The sequence below is a fragment of the Pipistrellus kuhlii genome, unplaced genomic scaffold (genome assembly GCF_014108245.1).
Source record: "Pipistrellus kuhlii isolate mPipKuh1 unplaced genomic scaffold, mPipKuh1.p scaffold_m20_p_2, whole genome shotgun sequence".
Taxonomy (NCBI): Eukaryota; Metazoa; Chordata; class Mammalia; order Chiroptera; family Vespertilionidae; genus Pipistrellus; species Pipistrellus kuhlii.
Genome location: NW_023425515.1, coordinates 119,411,058 through 119,432,894, shown reverse-complemented (window position 1 = coordinate 119,432,894; position 21,837 = coordinate 119,411,058). Strand labels below are relative to the sequence as shown.

The 21,837-nt window shown below is 44.9% G+C and overlaps 1 protein-coding gene across 3 annotated transcripts in view; it reads right to left on the bottom strand.

The window, feature by feature from the left end:
* Positions 1-18,454, bottom strand: part of JARID2 (jumonji and AT-rich interaction domain containing 2) — a 284,195-nt gene extending 265,741 nt beyond the window's left edge. Inside the window, exons 1-2 of one of the 3 annotated variants that reach the window (XM_036448052.2) lie at positions 18,313-18,454; positions 17,304-17,505 (exon numbers count right to left, since the gene is read on the bottom strand). In XM_036448052.2, the coding sequence (XP_036303945.1) occupies positions 17,304-17,348 (45 nt within the window). In that variant the 5' untranslated portion in view covers positions 17,349-17,505; positions 18,313-18,454. Of the gene's footprint in view, positions 1-17,303; positions 18,031-18,312 lie in introns of those variants that run through there. The other 2 variants (XM_036448054.2, XM_036448051.2) reach the window with 2 other exon arrangements.
* Between the last annotated feature and the right edge of the window lie 3,383 nt (positions 18,455-21,837).

Here is a 21,837-nt window from a genome sequence, read left to right as displayed (position 1 = left end):
CTGAATTAGAAAATTATGCACATTAGGGCAAAAACATCAACCTCACAAAAACTCATGGCAGCAAATTCATTAACAGCCAAAAGGTGGAAACAAACCTACATGTCTAACAGCTAATGGATGGATAAGCAAAATGTGTTATGTCCATGCAATGAAATATTACTTGGGCCTAAAAAGGAATGAAGTACTGATATATGATGCAACATAAACAAACCTTGAAAACATTCTGCTAAGTGAAAGAAGCTAGTCATAAAAAGCTACCTATTGTATAATTCAATTTATATGAAGTGTCTAATACAGGCAAATTCATAGAGCAGAAAGTAAATTAGTCGTTACCAGAGACTGGGGGAACTGGAATGAAATGACAAGTGACTGACTGCCAACGGGTTTGAAGTTTCTTTTTCAGGTGATGAAAATGTTCTAAAATAAATGGTGATGATGGTCACACAACTCTAAATATACTAAAAACCACTGAATTGTTAAGAGGGAAAAAATGTATTTGCATCTAAAGTCACTCAGGGAAAGACAGATGTCTCAATTGCCTTTTATTTTGAACCTCCATTGAAACAGGCAAAGGAAAATAGCTGAACTTCCCAAAGAACTGGAATAAGTTGGGGATATAAGAAGAGTTTTGTGTTGTTGTTTTGTGTGTTTTTTTTAAGGCTGAAAGGACTGACACTTTGCTAAAGATATAGCAGAAAGGATATATACTAAGAATATACTGGATCCAAAAACTATGGTACATCTACACAATGGAATACTATGCTGCCATAAAAAAGGAATTCTCATCATTTGCAGCAACCTGGATAGAACTAGAGAACATCATGCTGAGTGAAATAAGCCAGTCAATGAAAGAGAAATACCACATTACCTCACTCATTTATGGATATTAAAGAACATTATAAACTGATGAACCAAAAGTCAGATATAAAGACAGTAAAGCAACAAGCAGACTGTCAAATTACAGCAGGGAGGGTAGGGAGAACTGGGGGAGATAAGAGATCAACCGAAGGACTTGTATAGATGCATATAAGTACAATCAATGGACACAAAACTCTGGGGAGGGAGGGTATGTGTGGGGGGGGGGGGGGGCAATGTTAAAATATGTACACAGATAATAATTTAATAAAAAAAAAATTTTTTTAAAGAATATATATACTGTTTATTAGACTGTAAAGTGCCATGTTATGCGGTGGAACTTTAATTTCCCAAAAAATAAAAACTGCAACTTTAGCCTTCCTATTTCCCTAATAGTGTGGGCTTTAAGTGAGTGAGAATCAACCATTTAAATATATTTATTCAGTGTCACCACCAACTCAGATAAGTCCCTTAGTCTTAAATCTATCTTTGAATTCATAAATTAGGCCGAAAGCAGTTAGGAGAAAACTACAAAGGCAAGCTTATTACCTTTTTTAAGTTATTAACACTTTTAAAAATCGTTTGCCCTGGCCAATTGCTCAATGGTTAGAGCATCAGTCCACAGATCAAAGGGTTGCAGTTAGATCCCAGGCCCTGGTTAGGGCACATGTGGGATGTGTTTCTCATGTAGGTAATTATTTCTCTCTCTCTCCCTCTCTGTTTCTCCCTATCCCCTCTCCTCCCCTCCCCACTCCTTCTCTCCCTTCTCCTCTCTCCCAACCTCCCTTCCACTCTCAAAAAATATATCCTATCTAATAAAAGAGTAATATGCAGATTGACCATCACTCCAACACACAAGATGGCTGCCCCATGTGGTCAAAGATCCTGCCCCCATGTAGACACAAGATGGCCACCACAAGATGGCCAGCAGGGGAGGGCAGTTAGGGGTGACCAGGCTGGCAGAGGAGGGAGTTGGGGGCAAACAGGAAGGCAGGCAAGCGAGCAGTCCTGGATTGTGAGAGGGATGTCCGACTGCCCATTTAGACCCGATCCCATCGATCCCATCAGGATCTAAATGGGCAGTTGAACATCCCTTGAGGGATCCCAGATTGGAGAGGGTGCAGGATGGGCTGAGGGACACCTCCCCCCCCACCTCACTCCCTACACGAATTTTGTGCACTGGGCCTCTAGTATAATAATAAAATAAATGGAAAAAATATCTTCAGGTAAGAATTAAAAAAAAAAATCTTTAACACCCAGCAGAGAGGATTATTATGGGAGAAAACAAAAGTGACCATGAAGCATGATCCCAGGCCTATACCTAATGCCTGCCCAGAGAAAGAAGCAGTTATGCTTGGGAAAGGTGTTCTGTTCTTTACTGAGATGACCTCTATATACAAAAAAGAATGCCTCTTTAATATGTACCATTAAGGTCTTCGTTTGTATTAAACAACTGTAAGCAAACAATGTTTGACTGTAAAAGCTTTTGCAAGTCAAAAATAATGGCCTTACTAGGCAAACTGACTGTTCTTTATAATCATCATTTATACTCCCCCAAGAGGCTGTGCCTATTGCTCCAATAAATTCTGGAAAGAAATAACATGACAACTGCAGCAAGTCTCATAGAAGGAGGAAAGCAAAAAAGGCCAGTTGAGTAGAAAATGTGTTTCATTTTAGGCAGTGTCAGTGTTGGGGTAGCAATCACATCACTCATTTGGTGCAGAGAGTAGAATTAGAAGGAAGAGAAAAACACACCACTTTTTAGCTTCAGATATTTCCAAATCAGACCCATCCTCCCCAACTCCCATGCTTTTCAGCTTACCAGGGTCATAAGAAAGCCCACTTTAATAGCATCATTAAAGTTCTGATTTATCACAACTACAACAGAGTGTGCTTCTCATCTGGATAAGAATTTGGTATAATATGAAGCTTTGAAGTCCTAGTGGTAGCAGGAATTTCTGCAGGACTAATTGTTGTTTATATTGAGCTGGGCTGTGGGGGCGGATGAAGTCCAATTGAACTGAAAGAAGTATTCCCAACCCCTTGACCAGGAGCGCTGGCCCATAGCTCAAATATGCCCAGAGCCTAGACTCTGGGACTATCAGGCAAGCCAAATGTGTTCTTTATTTTAAAGGAGTTTTCCATTCACTCTGTTAGCCACCTTTCAGATTCCAGCTAAGTTTAAACCACAATGGTCTGGAATTCTATCAGTAGTTTTGAGGATTATGACACAGAATGAGTATTTGAAAACATTTTTAAGACACAAAATGCTGACTCATACTGTAACATCTATCAATGGCCACCACTGGAAAAAAAAAAAAAGGACTTCATTATTAAATCAAAATCCTCCATGGCCCCTTACACTGTGGAAAAAAGCAATAAACTGTATTGGCATTCAAACAGAAATTTGATCTCTGTCACTTGAGTATGTCATCACCACTGGGGATTACTTTCATGCATCTTTAAAATTCTGTCAGGATGTCAATATCAATACTACCTAACAAAACTTGCCTTTAATTTAAGTTTTAGGTAAAGTTTTCAAAGCTAAAAACAAAAAGCTACTCAGCCCAAATACTGCTGGGTTGAGAAGGACAACTGCTCACTATCCATATTTTAATCTGTTTGTCACATTTTGGATTTAGAAAGTGAACTTAAATCAGATCAAAGCAAAAATTATTTGCTCCAAGGATGACTGCTCATTATGGCCTTAATTCCTTTTTGAAATGCAGTGTGGTATATATGAATAAGTATATAAAACAAACAACCAGAATATAGCTGAGGTATTTAATTTAATTTAATGGTCTTCCAAGCCAGAGCCAAATGAAACCTTTTTAACCATACAAACCCACCCCTCACAAATGAGGCCAAAATCACATATGAGAGTCTGGGTTACCTTAAAATATGTTGTGCTCACACACAAAAAGTATCCCATAAATATAAAATATATAATTGTACAATTATACAGACTCTCTTCTTCCCTTTGCTACTACAATCATTCTAACAACACATTGTGTGCTTAAGGCAATTTTCTTTATAAAGTGCTTTCACATATCTCATTTAATTCCAATAATGTGAGAGGACAAAGAAAGAAAACAAACTAAAATAAAACTCAACTGACATCTTTACAACTCATTACAAGTGCTTTTGTATTGGTTTTTAAAAGCAAACAAACTAACAAATCCTCTGGCTTCACACATACTACCTGTGGGGCCATAAATTAGTACAGCCTTTCTCCAAGAAAACAATGTAGTAAAAGGGTTCTAAACATAAACACAGGCACTTCTGAGTCAGTAATTCCACTTTGAGTAAATTGGGATTAAGTGTCAAAAACACAGGTAAAGCATACTGCACAGGTGATTTTATACAACAGCCCCAAACTGTGAAAAGGCCATCAAAAACAGACAAGGCAAAGGAAAACTGTCAGATACAGAGTCAGGTGCAGAATCATATTTTAATAACTAAGATATAAGATATAAATGCAGCCGAAACCGGTTTGGCTCAGTGGACAGAGCGGCGGTCTGTGGACTGAAAGGTCCCAGGTTCGATTCCGGTCAAGGGCATGTACATTGGTTGCGGGCACATCCCCAGTAGGAGGTGTGCAGGAAGCAGCTGGCCGATGTTTCTCTCTCATCGACATTTCTAGCTCTCTATCCCTCTCCCTTCCTCTCTGTAAAAAAAAAAAAATCAATAAATATATATATGTGTGTGTGTGTGTGTGTGTGTGTGTGTATATATCTATATCTATATATATATATATAGATAGATAGATAGATAGATAGATATAGATATAGATATAAATGCAAAAAAACACACAACAGAACAGCACTTGAGTAGAAACCCATGTAAATAAACTATTTTTTCTACAAGTACAAGATTGTTGGTGTGCAATTACCATGGTTTTCTATCTTTGTGTAAGCTGCCTGATTTGAATGATTCCTTATCTATCTCTATATATAAAAGCCTAAGTGACTGTTCAACCATTTGACCAGTAGCTATGATGCCCACTGACCACCCAGGAGGCAGACGCTCAACACACAGACATGGAAACATGGAACAGGCTGATGAATCTCAGAGGGAAGAGGAGTGGTGGAGAGAGATTAGCTAAAGATCTTATATGTATACTAGAGGCCCGGTGCTAGGGTCACCGGCCTGGTTGTGGGAATTGGGCCAAAACCAGCAATATGATATAACCCGGAGGGTTCCCAGATTGTCAGAGGGTGCAGGCCAAGCCGAGGAACCCCACCGGTGCACAAATCCGTGCACTGGGCCTCTAGTAAATAAATTTAAAAACCAGTTTGGCTCAGTGGTAGAGCGTCGGTCTGCAGACTGAAAGGTCCCAGGTTCGATTCCGGTCAGGGGCATGTATAATACGTTGGTTGCGGGCACATCCCCGGGAGGGGGTGTGCAAGAGGCAGCTGGTCGATATTTCTCTCTCATTGACGTTTCTAGCTCTCTATCTCTCTCCCTTCCTCTCTGTAAAAAAATCAATAAAATATATTAAAATAAATAAATTAATTAATAAATAAATTTAAAAACTTTTTTGCAAAGGGGGAAAAAAATGAATTGGCCTAATAAGTATAAGGATTACATGTAGCTTTTTACTTTTCTGTGAAAGTGAACAAATTACTGCAGTTATGGAGAATACACCTGGCAGAAACAAACATCTCTGAAAGAGATGTTCACAGCCCCCCCCCTAATGTATCCGGGGCTGGATTTCATGCCCTGGTATGTCACTGATAAAACATGCAACCCTAGGCAGGTCACCCAACAGTTGGTACTAAACACCTCAGGTTTTCTCAGCTATAAAACTGATTAGTTAAGCCCTGGGCTGTGTGGCTCAGTAGGTTGAAGGTCATCCTGAACACCAAAAGGTGGTGGGCTCCATTCAAGTCCAGACACGTTTTTCTCTCTCTTTCCCTCCTTTCCTAACCTCCCAAATCAATTTAAAAAAAAAAAAAAAAAAAAAAAAAAAAAAAAAAAACCTCATTAAGCTCATCTTTTTCTTCTAGATCCATAGTAATCCTCTTGCAACACTAGTTTTTTAAACACTCCATAATTCAACAAATATTCCTCAACTGTGACAACTTATAAAATTGAGCCCCTATTCTTGAGGGGTTAATAAGGTAAATGACGTGTAAACAATAATTCCAGCACCTAGAGGTAGATGTGAGGAATCAGGTTAACAAAGAAAGGGGGCTTGGCTCTGTTTAACTGGGGAAAGACTCTTCAGGTAATCTGTTCAGTGAGCAAGCTGAGGAACCAGGACATGAAAAGACTAATAGCCTAGGCTCAGCTAAACTGAAATGGGTGACAGAATAGGCCCAAGATAGATCTAGAAGGGCTTTTTATGCTGTGTTGACAATAAAAGTTGATTTAGACTTGACCCTGAGAGTCACTGAAGGAATCATAATCAGATTTTCAATATCAAGGACTATTGCTCTAGGATCCAGTTTAAACATCTCTGTGCAGACTCAGTACCACTCTAAACTTAATTCTCACTTTCTAATGCACCCCCCACCCTGACAAGTATGCAAGTTAAGTGTTGAATAATACAGAAGAGATTCAACAATGATCAGAGGGGGAGCTAGCTAGGTAGCTCAGTTGTTTAGAGGTTGTCCCGATATGCCAACCTGTGGGTTCAATCCCCATCAGGGCACATACAAGAATCAACCAATGAGTACATAAATAAGTGGAACAATGAATCAATGTTTCTCTCTCTCCCTTCCCCCTCCCCCACCCCCGAAATCAATAAAGAAAAATTAAAAAAAAAAAAAAAAGTTTAAGGATGGAAAGCAATTGCATCACCTTCTAATCTTTAAAGCCTTGTTCTAGATATATCCCAAAATGCATTTCAGAATATTTTGCCATTCATTTGGATAATTAAAAGGCAAAGTATAGCCTGGTCAGTGTGGCTCCGTTGGATGTGCACTGTCCCATGCACTGAAGGGTCACTGGTTCACTGGTTCATTCTCAATCAAGCACATACCCAGGTTGTGGGTTCCATCCCATTGGGGCTAGTATGGGAAACAACCAATCAATGTTTCTTTCTCTCTCTCCCTTTTCCTTCCCCTTTCTCTAAAAATCAATTTTTTTAAATGTAAACACACACACACAATAGAGGCAAAGTACAGAATTCAATTGATTCACTTATTTCTGAGTCAGGTAGAAAGCTGCCAGCAGGCCCAATGTCTCCAGATTGGTGACTTCCAACTGTGTAAAAATACATTAAGACTCTGTGTAGGAGTATGCGGTTTATGGAGTGCTTTCATATAAAAAATCTCGCTAGGTCTCCCAGCAACAAGCCTGTGAGGTACATGGACAAGTGTTCCAACGAGGAAGCAGCTCAGCAAGGTGCCTTGCCATGGGTCACAGAGCCAGTATACTCAATGTAAGGCCAAACCATGAACTCAGCTCATATTCCCAATCTTGTCCATTACCCCATAGGAGGTGATATATGCAAAGGGTGGGACAAAAGTAGGTTTACAGTTGTAAGTATGTAACACAGAGTTTATTATTGTATTATTACTTATTAACTATTGTATTATTTTCCATAGGAACAATTGTAAGCCTACTTTTGCCCCACCCTGTATTCAAAACAAGCCTGTTCACATGAGGCATTACATTTCTGAAGCCCATGCACTAGTAATAAGGCATCTATTTAGAGCACAAAACTCTCCAAGTTTCAATAATGTCTATATCCAACTGCTGCTTAACAGAATAAACATTCATTCAGTCCCCTTTCTATAAACCTATGGAAAGAATAAATGCAAAAAACACATGCTCAGTCCTAATTCCTTCTCATTTCCTCCTGGCACCTGTTTCTGCCCCCACAGGCACCAAACACTTTAACAGCTGGCAGAAATGAGAACCAAGAGATAACACACTCAACCATTGTAGATGCAACCCTAACCAAAATGTGGTCAGGAAATAATGGAGAAAGAACCACCCAGATGTAAAAAGAGAGCAATAACACAGGGTGCCAAAAAGATCTCCCACATTCTGGATGATTCCACCATTACATACCTGGGCTTCTGTCCCAGTAAACCAGAGTCTCCTGATGCAAAACAGACACACAAAACCCACTCCTCTCACTCCTCTCCCGATCCCAAAAAACTATTGGTGGAAAAGAATTCCTGGTTGCAGTGAAGGAAATATGTGCAGGGAAGGGCAAAAATGTGACTACTGTAATTAGTTTATTAACCTTCTAGGATTCGTGGTAACTAAACACTGCTGTTGATAATATTTCAAAGCTCACTGGTCTTCCTCTTCATGGGTGGTGGAGCCTGACCGACTTACAAAATTAGAACTTAAAATCCAATTTAGGCTTTTTAGGCTGCACCAGCTCTCAAGAACAGCTCTCAAGAATTTCTACCAGTAGGGTTCCCCTTTCCAACACCCTCACACATCCTATGAATATGTGAGTAATTATGTATAATGTTCCCATTACTCACGCTGCTTCATTAACATATCTGGGCAGCCTTTGTTTACCGGAAGGCCCAGACCCTGGTGAGGATTTGAGGGTAAATGATTTCCCACAGTGCCCATGGTCCCCTGAGCAGCAAAGTCACAGGCAACAATGCAAGTGCCAGAAAAAGTACTGAAGCCTATTTGTTACAGCCCTACGAAGTCAAAAGGGTTCTCAGAGGCCTGGAGAGCTAGTGCAGCCTACACGGGCTCCCAGGTACAAGGGAGAGGGTGGGGTGGTGGACACATAAAAATACTGAGCACACAAGTATCCCAAGGAGTACTGGGATCTCAGTTCTTTTTCCAATGAGGACTCAAAGAGACGGCCAGCTGGGAATGAGAGGGGAGCTCCACCAACTGGTGTTTAGAAAATAAAACAAACACCAACATGCTCTCAAGATGGATACACTCCTGTTCCTGGAAGCCAAGAAACTGCCTTAACTTCCCCAACTTTCTCAAGCAAAAAATCTCTGCAGGGGCTCGCCAGAGTCCATGTTATGGCCCTTTCTCACCTTCTGAGGGGCTACAGCCATTAACTATATGGTTAATATCTATTTGCTTCAGTTCTCTCTTCTGTAAAATGGTCTTAGCCTCTTTTTCTCATGTGAACTCATTGTGGAAACAATAAATGTGGATAGTTTTTCAGAACTGACGGGGTCTTCATTTAGGATTCTTGCAGGAGGGGTGGGTGTTATGTGACCATCTAGAGCATTTTCTACAATCCAAACCCTTCTGGCATTTCTTCAAATGGCAAGGAGAGCCCTAGGAGAGAGGGCAGCCTCTCCACCAGAACAATACAATCTGTGACAAGACACACGGTGATAAAAGAAACCCAGACATCCGGGTCCAGGGTGGTAGTCCAGTTGCTCACTCAGGTGGCCTAGATTGCCCCTCTGGGGCAGGATCTCCATATACAAACCATAGGCCCATTCCCATCCCAGACATCCTAAGAGAACAAGAAAGATAAAAGCCAACGGCAAGGGGTGACAGGAACAGGAACTCCTACAAGTAGGCAGGATTACTGGATTAGGAGAAGCAGGGTGTCCAGCCAGTGCCACTTGCTACAAGATTCAGCTCTACTTTTAATGATTTTACTCTGAATGAGAAATGAAGGAAAACCCCATTTTAAAAAGTGTGACGCTGTCTAAAGTCCCAAAAAAAGATAAAGAACTAAAAGGATAAGAAAAATCTCAAACTTCCTATAAAAAAGTAGACAAGTAGCAATACTACATCAAAACCAAAGTTATAAGAGTTCCCACCTCCTGGGATGAAAGAAGAGTGCAATGATGAAGCAAGTATGGGAAAGGTTTATGCAACCGGACAGAGATTCTCTGTTATCATTGATGTTTCTGTCCCTCTCTCCCTCTCCTCTCGCTTTCTCTCTCTGAAATCAATAAAAAATATAAATAAATAGAAAGAAAAAGAATGAAAGAAAAGGTTTCTGGGGAAAAGGAACCAGAGACGCACAGACAGCCTGGAAAGCAACTGAGGCTTGCAGGGGTGTCAGAGGAAAAAAGAGAAGAACCACCTGAAAGATGGAAAGAAAAAAATAATTGATTCCAACCACTGAGCCAGGGTGACCCAGTGGTTGAGCACTGACCTATGAACTGAGAGGTCACAGGTATTCACAATTTGATTCCACAGTGGGGGGTATGCAGGAGGCAGCCAATTAATGATATTCTAATCACTGACGTTTCTATTTCTCGCCCTCTCTCCCTCTCTGAAATCAATAAAAACATATTTTAATATTTTTTAAATAAAGTAAATAAACAGATTTTTTTTTCTCATTTCATTAACAGGTAGGCTTAAGGATTTAAAATAGATCAGACTTTCAACAATATCTCCTAAGAAAAGAAAGTTGCTAGATTACAAGATGCAAGCTTTTGAATTCCATATAAATTAGGTGTAAAATCACTAATCTTTCAGCCCCCCTACCAGACATTGAATAGCACAATTTTTTTTACTGTAAAAATAACACAAATTAACTCAAGAGGACCACTCTGAGCTATATTACAAAGCATGAACTTAGATAGGGTGTCTAGTTTAATGTTTGGGGATTAAGACTAAATACAATGGAAGCACTCTTATCAGAGGTGATAGGGACCAGAGTTGGTTAGCTAATATAAAATCTGTCTGGGAGAAAACCTTTAAAAAAAAAAAAATAGTGTATTTTATGTACATAAACATTTTAACTTAAACACATGAATGTACTTTTTATTTTGTTGGGAAGGGAATGTGGGGCTAAATGAAGTTTGGTTCTTAAATGGGAATCAATGGCAATGTGCATGCAGGATTCTTAAGAGATTTTTCCCCCAAGTCTTTTCAATGTTGGGCCCCCATCCTATATAATAAAAGGCTACTATGCAAATCGACCAAACAGTGGAACAACTGTGCACTGACCACCAGGGGGCAGACGCTCAATGCAGGAGCTGCCTCCTGGTGGTCAGTACACTCCCACAGGGGAGCACTGCTCAGCCAGAAGCCGGGCTCATAGCTGCATAGCTGGCGAGCACAGCGGTGGTGTCGGGTAGTAGCAGGCAGCTTGGGGAGCAGGCCTACACTGTCAGTAGGACGTCCATCTCCCCCACCCCCCAAGGGCTCCCAGACTGCGAGAGGGCACAGGCCGGGCTGGGGACCCCCTTCCCCCCAGTGCATAAATTTAATACACCGGGCCTCTAGTCTAATATAACAGCCTATTTTGTTAACAAGTCACTTATATCAAGTGTTCCCAAATCATTCATCTTAAATTTTCATAGAAACCAACTGTCTTTTCACACTCATTCAAAGGATTACATAATATTTAACTGTAATTGCAATAATAAGACTAACTGGAATAACCAGATTTGGAAACAAACTGACACTTGGCAAGCTTTCTATGGGTGGGAGCCAAAGGGGACACAGGCACACACACCCCAGGGCTGCCCATCAGCCAGGAGTTTCACAGCCAGGATGTTCTGCAGCCAACAGGGCAAGTGGGTTGGCGAGGTAGTGGTTCACAGAGCTGCTACTGTAATCCTGGGGGACACTTACATGTGAACCAGTAACAGTACAATTACATTTCCAACGTCTAAACTTCTTAGACTACAAAACTTTTTAACCGTGCACTTAAAAATGTCAAGTCTGGGTCGAGACCACCATGATCAAGGACAAACCATTTGATTAAAAATACTCCAACCAGGCCAGTGTGGCTCAGTGGTTGAGAATCAACCTATGAACCAGACGGTAACAGTTCCATTCTCAGTCAGGACACAGGTTGCAGACTTGATTCCCAGTAGGGGGCGTGCAGGAGGCAACTGATGGATGATTCTCTCATCACTGATGTTTTTACATTTCTCCCTCTCCTTTCCTCTTTCTGAAATCAATAAAAATATATCTTAGTACTTTTTTAAATATTCCAGCTTAGCCTTTACCAAGTGTTTTAATGTACTATAAGCTTAATATGACTTTCCCATATCATCTTTGAAAGAAAGAAAACAGTTCTATTTTAAATGTAACAGACACTATAATATACTTCAAAGGTTCTCTCTTTCTGAAGGGAAATTTAAGATAACCTTCAGGCCCTGGCCAGTGTGGCTCAGTTGGTAAAGCATCATCCCATGCACCAAGAGGTTCCAGTTCAATTCCTGGTCAGAGCACAATGCCCAAGTTTCAGGCTTGATCCCTACTGGAGGGTGTGCAGGAGACAGCAGATCTATGTATCTCTTTCATCGATATTTCTCTCCCTTCCTTTTTCTAAAAATCAATAAAAATATATTTTAAAAAGTAAAATAACCTTTGGAGCAGGGAATATACAAGATTACACGGGAGTTATCTCTAGGGCACTTGGAAGTGAGTCAGTAGCCCACAGCCCAGCAACAGGAACTGGTTTAACCAACTATAGGAGAAGAAACAGCCATTACCAAATATTTCCAGTTGGCTATTTGAGCCAATGACTATGGGGGATACACAAGTCAGAGATACTTCTCTACAGTAAAATAATAGCCCAGATAATAACTGAAATTGGGTTATATTTGGACATAACTTATTTTTCTTTCAAATTGCAGAAACACACTTTGGACTCTTTATCTTTACAGTATTCATTCCTTAATCATAGCTGCTAAGTTCCTTTGCCCTAGACTTATCTGACAAAGAGAAAAATTACATGAACAGCCATGAAAGGAAAAACACAGCAATTAAATAATATGTACAAGTTTTTGGCCCCCAGAACTGCAAAAAAAAAAACAAAAAAAAAAAACCTGGTTGAATGTAAAACAAGGTAGGGGGAGTAAAGGCTTATAAATCCTACCATTATATTTTGGGTATTTCTTTTTTCTTTATAATTTTATGTAATTGTTATTAGTCTTATAACAAAATTTTCCCAGATTTTAAGTCATACTGCACTTTTAAATCAGAAAATTAGATAGTTAACTTATGGCCTCGTGCAGTGGTTGGCAAACCGCGGCTCACGAGCCACATGCAGCTCTTAGGCCCCTTCAGTGTGGATCTTCCACAAAATACCACATATGGGTGCGCACATACGGTGTGATTGAAACTTCGTGGCCCATGCGCAGAAGTCGGTTTTCGGCCTATTTTGAAGAAGTAGTTCTAACGCGGAGCCACACTCAAGGGGCTAAAGAGCCACATATGGCTCGCAAGCCGCGGTTTGCCGACCAGTGGCCTAGTGGTACAAATTCTGCTTGAGTGGTCCTAGATATCAAACTCCCATTCTCCATGCTCCCGCCCAGCCCCCTACCACCACGGGCTGGGTTCCCTGTCGGTTCCCTGTCTGCCAGCAGCCCAGCTCCTGCCAATACTGATGGTGTCAGCCCAGCTCACACCCCTGCTCACACCCGCTGGTGGGCGTGGTGATTGTGATTGGGGCCGCTGGTGGGCGTGGTGATTGGGGCAGGCACCATCAGCTGGTGTGAGCTGTGGCTGCTGCTCCAAACCCCCTCAGGAGCAGGGGGAGGTGGAAAAATGCGCCATCAGCAGGTGCTGCCCTGATCACCCCCACAGGAGCAGGGGGGAGGAGCTCTCAAGGGCAACTGGGGCCAGCAGCTGCCACTCACACCTGACAGCACCCAGCTATTGCGGCCAGCTTTGGGGGGGAGGGGGGGGTCAGCAGCAGGTGCAAGCAGGGCAGGACCACAGGGCATGGGAGCAAAGAATTTTCAGTAGCCACCAGAGGCTCGCCCCAATGACAGCGACTGGCGCCCCACCTTGGTCTGGCATACCAGCTTCTTTTTTTTCTTTTTTTTAATATATTTTATTGATTTTTTAAGGAGAGGAAGAGAGAGGGATAGAGAGTTAGAAACATCGATGAGAGAGAATCATCGGTCAGCTGCCTCTTGCACACACCCCACTGGAGATGTGCCCGCAACCAAGATACATGCCCTTGACCAGAATTGAACCTAGGACCCTTCAGTCCTCAGGCCAACACTCTATCCACTGAGCCAAACCGGTTTTGGCCATACCTGCTTCTTGCTCCACCAATCTGCCGTGGCCAACACCCGTCATGCTCCATGTTCTGCCACCGGCTTCCAATGCCTGCCATGTTCCACGTATGCCCCCTGGTGGTCAGCACACGTCACAGCAACTCGGTTGGTTGGTTGGTTGGTTGGTTGATTGTTCTGCTGTTCGGTCTATTTGCATAAATATATATATATATATATATATATATATATATATATATATATATATATATATATATATTCTTCCTAGGAATAGCCAATTACTGAAATGATGAGCAGAAAATACCTATAGAGCAAAACTTGCAACTGTTTTTATTGTCCAAGAGGATTGGGGCTTTGATAGGCAAATGTTTTTGGTTATCTAAGGTATTGCAGTGGAAGTTGTGCCCAGCACAATTAAGAGAGGGTTACACTGCAATTTATGAGTTTCTGAAAGATGTCGTTTAATATGAAATATAACAATCATTTCTCCCAAAGTCTGCCACCTACAATCCCATCCCCAAACTCTGCTCTGCTAAGGCAATAAACTAAATGGCAACACAGCAGGCATCTAAGGCTTTTGAGACCAACTGCAGGAAATGTGTTGCCTTCCACCAGCTCAAGTAATAATGTCACATTATAAAGAAAGAGCATATTGTTTTTTATCTTGCATGCGCATCATCTCACATCTCAGAGAAAGTAAAGTGCAAAAGGCAGGTATTAATTTCTCTATTTTACAGAAAAGAAAATACTCAAGACTGGGGGGGCCTCTTCTCTTCTGGTTCAGAAGAACCCAGAACATCTTAAGACTTAAGAATCCAGTTGCCTTCCAAGCACACTTGAATGACAAGTCTTCCCTCATTTGGCCCCCTAAAAAATACTCAATAGGCAGAGCTGGCACAGCAGAGGCCTCTCCCCCAACGGTATCGTAAGGCTTCCAGAAAGAGCAACAGCTGCTGCTGTGCAGCATCACCCAGAAAAGCAACCCACCACATTCAGTGAAGACACGCCAAATACGACAAGGTAGCTGAATCCAAACACGGTCCTCCTACAAATGTAGCAAAGCTTTCCCTGAATCAGGCTCCCTTGCTTATTTAAAGCATTAATGAGCAGATCCCACTACCACAGTTGCATGCAATGCCACACCATCAGAAGACCTGCTAACAGAGAAGACGAAACATTTATCCAGAAAGGAGCCATCTCCTCCCTGCTCTCCGCCTCTACATTGGATCAGCATCCCAGGTAGGCGGGGGCAACTAATCTGAGGGCGACGGGCTCCCGCGCTCACCTGGAGGGCAGCGCGGCGTCTGAGGCGGAAGGCGGAGGCCGAGCACGCCCGCCTCCTCGTCCTCCTCCTCCGGGGTGGCAGCCCCGCTCGGCCGCGGCCCGCGGCACCCGTTCCCCGCAGCCCCATCTCGCTGGAACCTCCCACCCGACTTTTGACGTCACGGAGGAAGAAGAGGTTCCACCCGGCCCGTCCCTTTGTGACGTCACGACAGCAGACTGCGGCTAGGAGCGTCCGGGAATCGGCGGCGGGAGGGGGCGGAGGGAGGCAGGGGGCCGGTGCGATGCGGGGGGGAGGCAGGGGGGCAGGGAGGGGGCCGCTGACGTCTCACCGGCTTAACCTGTTGCTCTCAGGACCGCGCCGGAGCAGGGCCGCGGGGAGTCGCGGGGCCGCCGCCGCCAGGCTCCGCCGCGCGCCGTGGGGGGGCGCTCCTGCAGCCGTGCGCCCCCGCCCCCCGGCCGCCCCCGCCCCGCCCGCGGCCGCTGCTCCCCCGTCCCCCCCCCCACACACACACACACACACACACGCACGCGCGCAGGGCCCCGCGCCCCGCCCGCCGGCCAGGGCCGCAGCCCCGAGCCACCAGGAGCCCCGAGCTCCGAGCCCCGAGCCCGCCCCCTACAGGCCGCGTGCGGCGCCCCACCCCGCCCGGCGCGACCCCAACACGCCCTCCGCTTCGCACCGTCTGGAGCCCGTCCGGCCCCGGGCTCTGCCCCCCGAACCTCCACTCGTGCTCGCCTCCCGCGGCCGCAGCCAGCCAGGAGCTGGCGGCCGGTCGCCCGGACTCGACACGATCCGCTGGCCACCAGCAACAAAAAATCCCACCCCACACAGCTCTCCAACTTAGCGAGGTCTGGGACGGGGCGGAGGGGCGGTCCTAGTCCAAGTTCTACCCCATTTGCTTTTTCGCTGCACCCACATCGGACGAGCCCTGGGAAAACGTCCATGCTCCAAAGCAGGGGTGCCTCCATGCAGTTTCCACAGCCTGAATCTAAACTAGTCCTTTGCATTCTACCCGGCCCTCTGCAATGCGGATGTATTTTAATTCTTACATTTTTAAGGGAACAGTTGTTTTAGTAGGGCTTGATTATTTAACCTTGCATTTCTTTCTTAGTTGAAGTTTACGTGTCTACATTAGGATCAGCACTCTCAATAAGGCATTCAGCTTTTAAATATATTTACAAAACCAGTGCCCGAAGGTCATCTCCCATTACACACATCACACTGCTCAAAAGGGGAAAATATTAACACCAATTTGTAGACTCGAGTCAAACAAAACTTTCTCATAATGTTGCGTTATTTCTAATGTATGTCCATTTAACCTTTTAAAAATGGGTTCTTTGATTTAAAGCACGCAGCTAATCACCAATCACTCGAGTGCATATTTGTTTAATCCCTCTCGGTCCCCCCCTCCCCCCTTCTTACCCCCCCAAACTTAAAAAAAGGCAACCACACACAAAACAAACAGCCCCCATGCCAATCAAAACCTAGCTGTACTATGTATAATACAAATTTAACTATTCCAAAACATTTAAATCTCTGAATATTCACCCAATTTCAGAAACCAATTAACAGGGAGAATTATTTATAGTCACATAGGCATTCACATGCCTACTTAAAAACATTAGCTATACTGTATGTCTTTTTGCCCTAAAACTGGAAATCACTGAATTTTTAAACAAAACCAGTCCCATTATTAAAGTCAATCCCAACAAATGCATTCACTGTAACATGATTCCCAACTGGTTTATGCTGAGCCAGATATGCCCAAACGACCACATACATTAAATTTGATGTGCCAGTGCAAGGAACAAGATCGCCATAATCGGACACTCGACTGCAACTTAAAGGGCTTCCAACACACACCGTACACCATTTCGAAACACATTAATAATAATACACACTTCTTTGCATGCAAAGTGCAATATGGGGGCAATCCTGCCCGAGAATGCAGTTTAGTTACAGTACCACAGCCCCCACGCTACTCCCAAGCTCCACCAAAATCTCTTGCCTTTCATCTAAAACTAGATTATGGTTGTGTCATGCGAGGTCAATGTATTCACTTCAAGTATCTCTACACCAATATGTTTTTTCATCAAAACTAGGCAGGCACGACTTTGCTTGAAAAGCCCTCTTTCAGAAAAGAAAAGAAACAGCCTCATCAGACGCTGTGTTTAAAACCCTTCGGCTGCAGAATTATCTATAAACTTGACATTCACAGCCATTGCTTAAAACTGCAAGTCAAAAGATATGTTGTTAGGAGCACTTACGTATTTCTTCTGAATGATATTCCTCTTGGGTCTTTCCTTGCTCATTCTGAGATCCAAATGCTGATTGCAAAGGGGGACAATTGCTTCATGAATTTAAAGCCGTCAGAAATTTGCAAAAAAAATATCCTGGTGGTTTTTATTGTTGTTGGTGGTTGTTCTTGTAATCCGACTTTTCTTCCTCTTCCACCAAAGCTCGATTCGCCTTGAAATAAATCCGAAATTGGGAAGGGGGAAAAAAAAAAAAAAAAAAGAGCCAAAGACGAACGAAGCAAACAAACAAAACAAACAAAAAATTCACTTTAGTAAAACACCCATAATGGAAAATTTCCCCCGAAACACACACACACAAAAAAAAAAAGAAAAAAAAAAGAAAAAGAAACCGACGCCCTTCACTGCCCCCCCGTTTTTCCTCCAAAAACTACATCAGCGAAAACGTGAAGGTCCTTAGTGTCTGATCTGTAGTTACATCTTGGAAGAAAAAAGGGAAAGATAAATAAATGTTGGAAGTCACGTTTGTGCTGCAGCAGCAGTGCGAGCAGAAGAGTCAACTCCAGCGGCGGCGGCAGCACCACAGCGAGAGCTCGCCGAGTCTCTTTTTTCCAAGCCCCCCAGCCAATGAGAGGCAGGCGATCCAGCCCAACTTTAAATGGACTCTGCTTTTATACAACTTAGGGCTCCTCGGCTAATTCCCCGCCGGGCGCCAGCCGAAAACTCCCACCGCCCAGCCGCCAGGCTCCCGCCCGCCCGGGCGCCCGCCGCCGCCGGCCCAGCCGGGAGGGCCCCGCAGCCCCGTCGCCCGGAGACACCCGAAAGGCCCCGGGGAACCCTTCCCGGGCAACCCCCGCAGGCATCTCTCCCACGCCGAGCCTGGGCGTGGAATTGAGCGAGGCTCCCTAGCTCCATGCACGGCACGCTCGGTCGCTCCACCTCACCCCCTTTCCCCCAGCTTGCCGCTCACCCCACAGCCGCTAGAGGCGAGCCCTCCCCCCGCCACTGCCCTCATGTCTACCTGCAGCCGGCTTCTGGGTGCGAGTGCGCCGGGACGCCCGGCCCCGGGGAAAGCCGCCTATTCCCGGGGCACCTTAGAATCGTCCCCTTGATCTTCTGGAAGTTGTAGTCCCCCGACTACAAAATGGCTATGGCCACGGGATCGAGGAACTACAATTCCCAGCCTGCCCCGTAAGCCTGTCACTCAACTCCCCTCCCTCCACTTCTTCCCCCTCCTCCCCCTCTCCCCCCTCTCCTCACCGGCCCTGCCAACAAATGCTAGGACGTGTCCCGCGTGCGACAGACACAGCTAGGGGCTGGCTCCAGAACGGCCCGCGGAGCGCGCGGTCCGCGAGCGAGGAACTCCCCACGCCGGCCCGCCCCCGGGCCCGGCCCCCCTCCCCGCGCGCCCCGCCCCCACCCGCGGCGCGAACCGCCTGTGGAATCGAGGAATCGCGCGCGCGCCGCGCCGGGCCGGGCCGAGCGGAGCCGAGCGGCGGGGGAGGGACGCGAGGCTTCCCCGGGGAAGGCCTCGGAGCGCGGCGGTGCGGGGGGCGGTGTCAGCGAGGGGGTTGGAGCCCGTCCTCAGGAAAACTGGGCCACGCACCAAGAGGAATCCTCCGTGCGAACTAGTTGATCGGCGGCGCCTGCTGCCGCTGCCGCTGCCGCGCTGCCGGTGTCACCTCAGGACACCGCCTCGCGGAGCCGCACGGCGCGAGCGGCGGCCGGGCCAGGGTGGCCCGAGGTCACCTCCGCCCGCTACTGGCCGCCGCGCGCCCTCACCCCTCACGTGCGGGGCGGTGCGGGGGGTGGGGAGGGGGGGCAGCGCAGCACGCGGCCCCCCGGCGGGGACTCCCCCCCCACCCCCCCAAGCGGGGAAGCCAAAAGGGGGACCCCGGGCTGCCGCCTCCTACAAAGGGTAACCAGCTTTGTAGGTCCAATAACCAGAACTCCATCTCTGCCTTTACGGGCGTGTTTTGCGTCTGAGGGGGGCCCCGGGAGAGAGGCACACATTGAGCTACAAATGAGTGTAGTGTGGAGAGCGAGCCACAGCCACGCGGGCGAAGGAAGCGTCTGGAACAGCGAGAGCCGCGCGAGGGGCTGCTCCCGCCTCTGCGCCGCCCCGGTTATTAAATCCCCGATAGAAACGGGGCTCCGGGCCCTGGCGTGTCTCTCTCCGGGCATCCGCCTCATTAACAACTTTGTGGAGCCTCCCATAGCCATTTTGCATTGTTAATTCCCTTACTGTAACCGGGGATTTAGGGAAGTACTGTGGTAAATGATCTCCCAGACTGTCCTCTGAATAAATGAAAAATGGGGTCATACCCGGATACATTTTACTCTGCTTCCCATTCCTTAGATTCTCCCTAAAAAATAAAAATACTTATTTGCATCAGTGTTTGAAGAGATTAAACCATAGCGTCCAGAAAAGTCTCAAACCGAAGGTGAGGCCTGGGTTCAGATCGCATGCTGGCCACTTCCTAAGAGGTAACCCAGGGCCTCTCTGAGCTTGCCGGCTGCCTCACCTGAGAGTTAGCCATGACCACACCTTAGGAGGATCATAGAAAAACATTAATTCAGCTGAGAACCAGACAGGGTCTTGGAAACTTAAGTAAATGAAATAAAATGTTTTTCCTTACATTTTAATGATTGCTGTTTAAAAACTAAATTCTATCTAGACTGAAATAATTTTGTCTTGTGTTCATTTCACAATCAGAAAATAAATGGCCTTCTGGGCCTTAATATTGCAAAACCTATTTCCTGGTGCCATCTATTGTACTAGGGAAGGCCCCATAGAGCAGAGCACGTTTTAGTGTCGGCCACCCAGGTAACTTCATGGTTGGGTTACAACCAGGTGTTTCCAAAAGACTTTTCTGGTCCCTAATGGCCTGTTATCCTGGAGGTTTCCACTTGTCCATAATGTTGTGGTTTTAACTCACTTTCTGGAAATTTAACATCAAATCTGTCATTCTTCAGCTAAAATATTAAGGCACAAAGGGGGGTCAATTCTTAAATTCCCTTGGCCAGCCCCTGAGGCTGGGTTTCTCTGTCCAATTCCAAGTCACCTCATAGTAAAAGGGATCATCCTACTTGAGACTTGAGAGCAGGGAGAATCTGCTCAAATTCAAAAGATCTGGATAACTTTAGTGTTGTTTTTTCCTAAAAAGGAAAATAGATTTTGGCCTTTTTTAGTGTTGAAAGCCTTTCCTGTTGCATAAGTAACTGTCTCCTGATGAACTTCCTTTTCCTGCCATCTTGGCAAGGCCACATGTTACCTTTCCTTTCTTTTTCCTCTTTTTTATTTTTTTTATTTTCCAGAACCCTAATTCGCTCTCCTGGTGATTGTAACTCCTCACAGCACTTCTCTTGACCTCAAGTCTGAGAGTGAGGGTTGGGAGATGAGAGGGAAGACCTCACTCACACACTGCCTCTAGCATTACAAAGCTCAGTAGGAAAAGCAGACTTGACAGTCCTTTGTGATACCTCTGAAAGTGCTATATTAGATATACGTGAAAAGATTCTAGAGGGAACATAGTTGAGGTCACCAGAAAGGAAAGAGTTTTGAAGGATGAGTAAGAGGTTCTGCGGGTTGAAGTAAGCTGAACAACTTTGGGGCATGAAAGAAAATGGGGCCTAAAAAATAGGCCTGGATGGGATTCGATTTTGGTTTGGGAGTAACTACAGGTAAGCAGGAGCCAAGACCAGAAGGGTTTTGTATGCCAGACAGAGGACTTTGGTCTTTGTAGGCTAAAGAGAGCCTGTGAAGGATTGTAGGTATAAAGCAGATTTGTGTGTTTGAAAGGTAATTCCAATTGTGTGAGAGGTGAAATGGGAGATTGGAGAACGGAGCGACAAGAGGCAGGGAGACTTAGGAACCAGATGCAATGTTATTGCATAAATGAGGTGAGAACTGATTGTGATCTGAATGCACTGGCAGAGGAGATATATACAGCAGAGAACAGGTTGAGAAATATTTAGGATGTCAAAAGTTTATAGGACTTGCCTATTTCTCATAACCTCCCCAAAGCTCCTACAACTTTGTAGAATTTGGAAGTGTCCAATAAACGCTTATTGTTAAATAATTTCAATTCAATCCATGATGTTTTGATATGTATATTCATTTCACCATGACTACTAGCCAGACTAATTAACATACTCATCACCTCATCTAGCTACCACATTTTTTTTTTGAGCTTTAAAATTTTGTTCCATGTTGTCTTATTTTCTACTTAAGCCATTTGTATATCTTGTCCGTCCTAATTATATCAGACATTTCATGGGGCTATGATTTGTCTGATATGGAGGCAGCCTTTGGCATGGGAATCATATGTTTCTGATATTCATTCTCTGAGGGGCCATAGCCATTCATCTGACCCCTCGGGGTCTCCCGTGGATCATTATGAAATGAGGAGGGTAACTTCCATCACCGCCGAAGGCATTTCTGGGTGCGACGTGCTCTAATCCTACCTTGACCTTGTGTGCTGCCTTTTTCCACTCTCAGGGCTGGCCCCTACCCAGACACACACACTGCTTTTTATAAAATCGC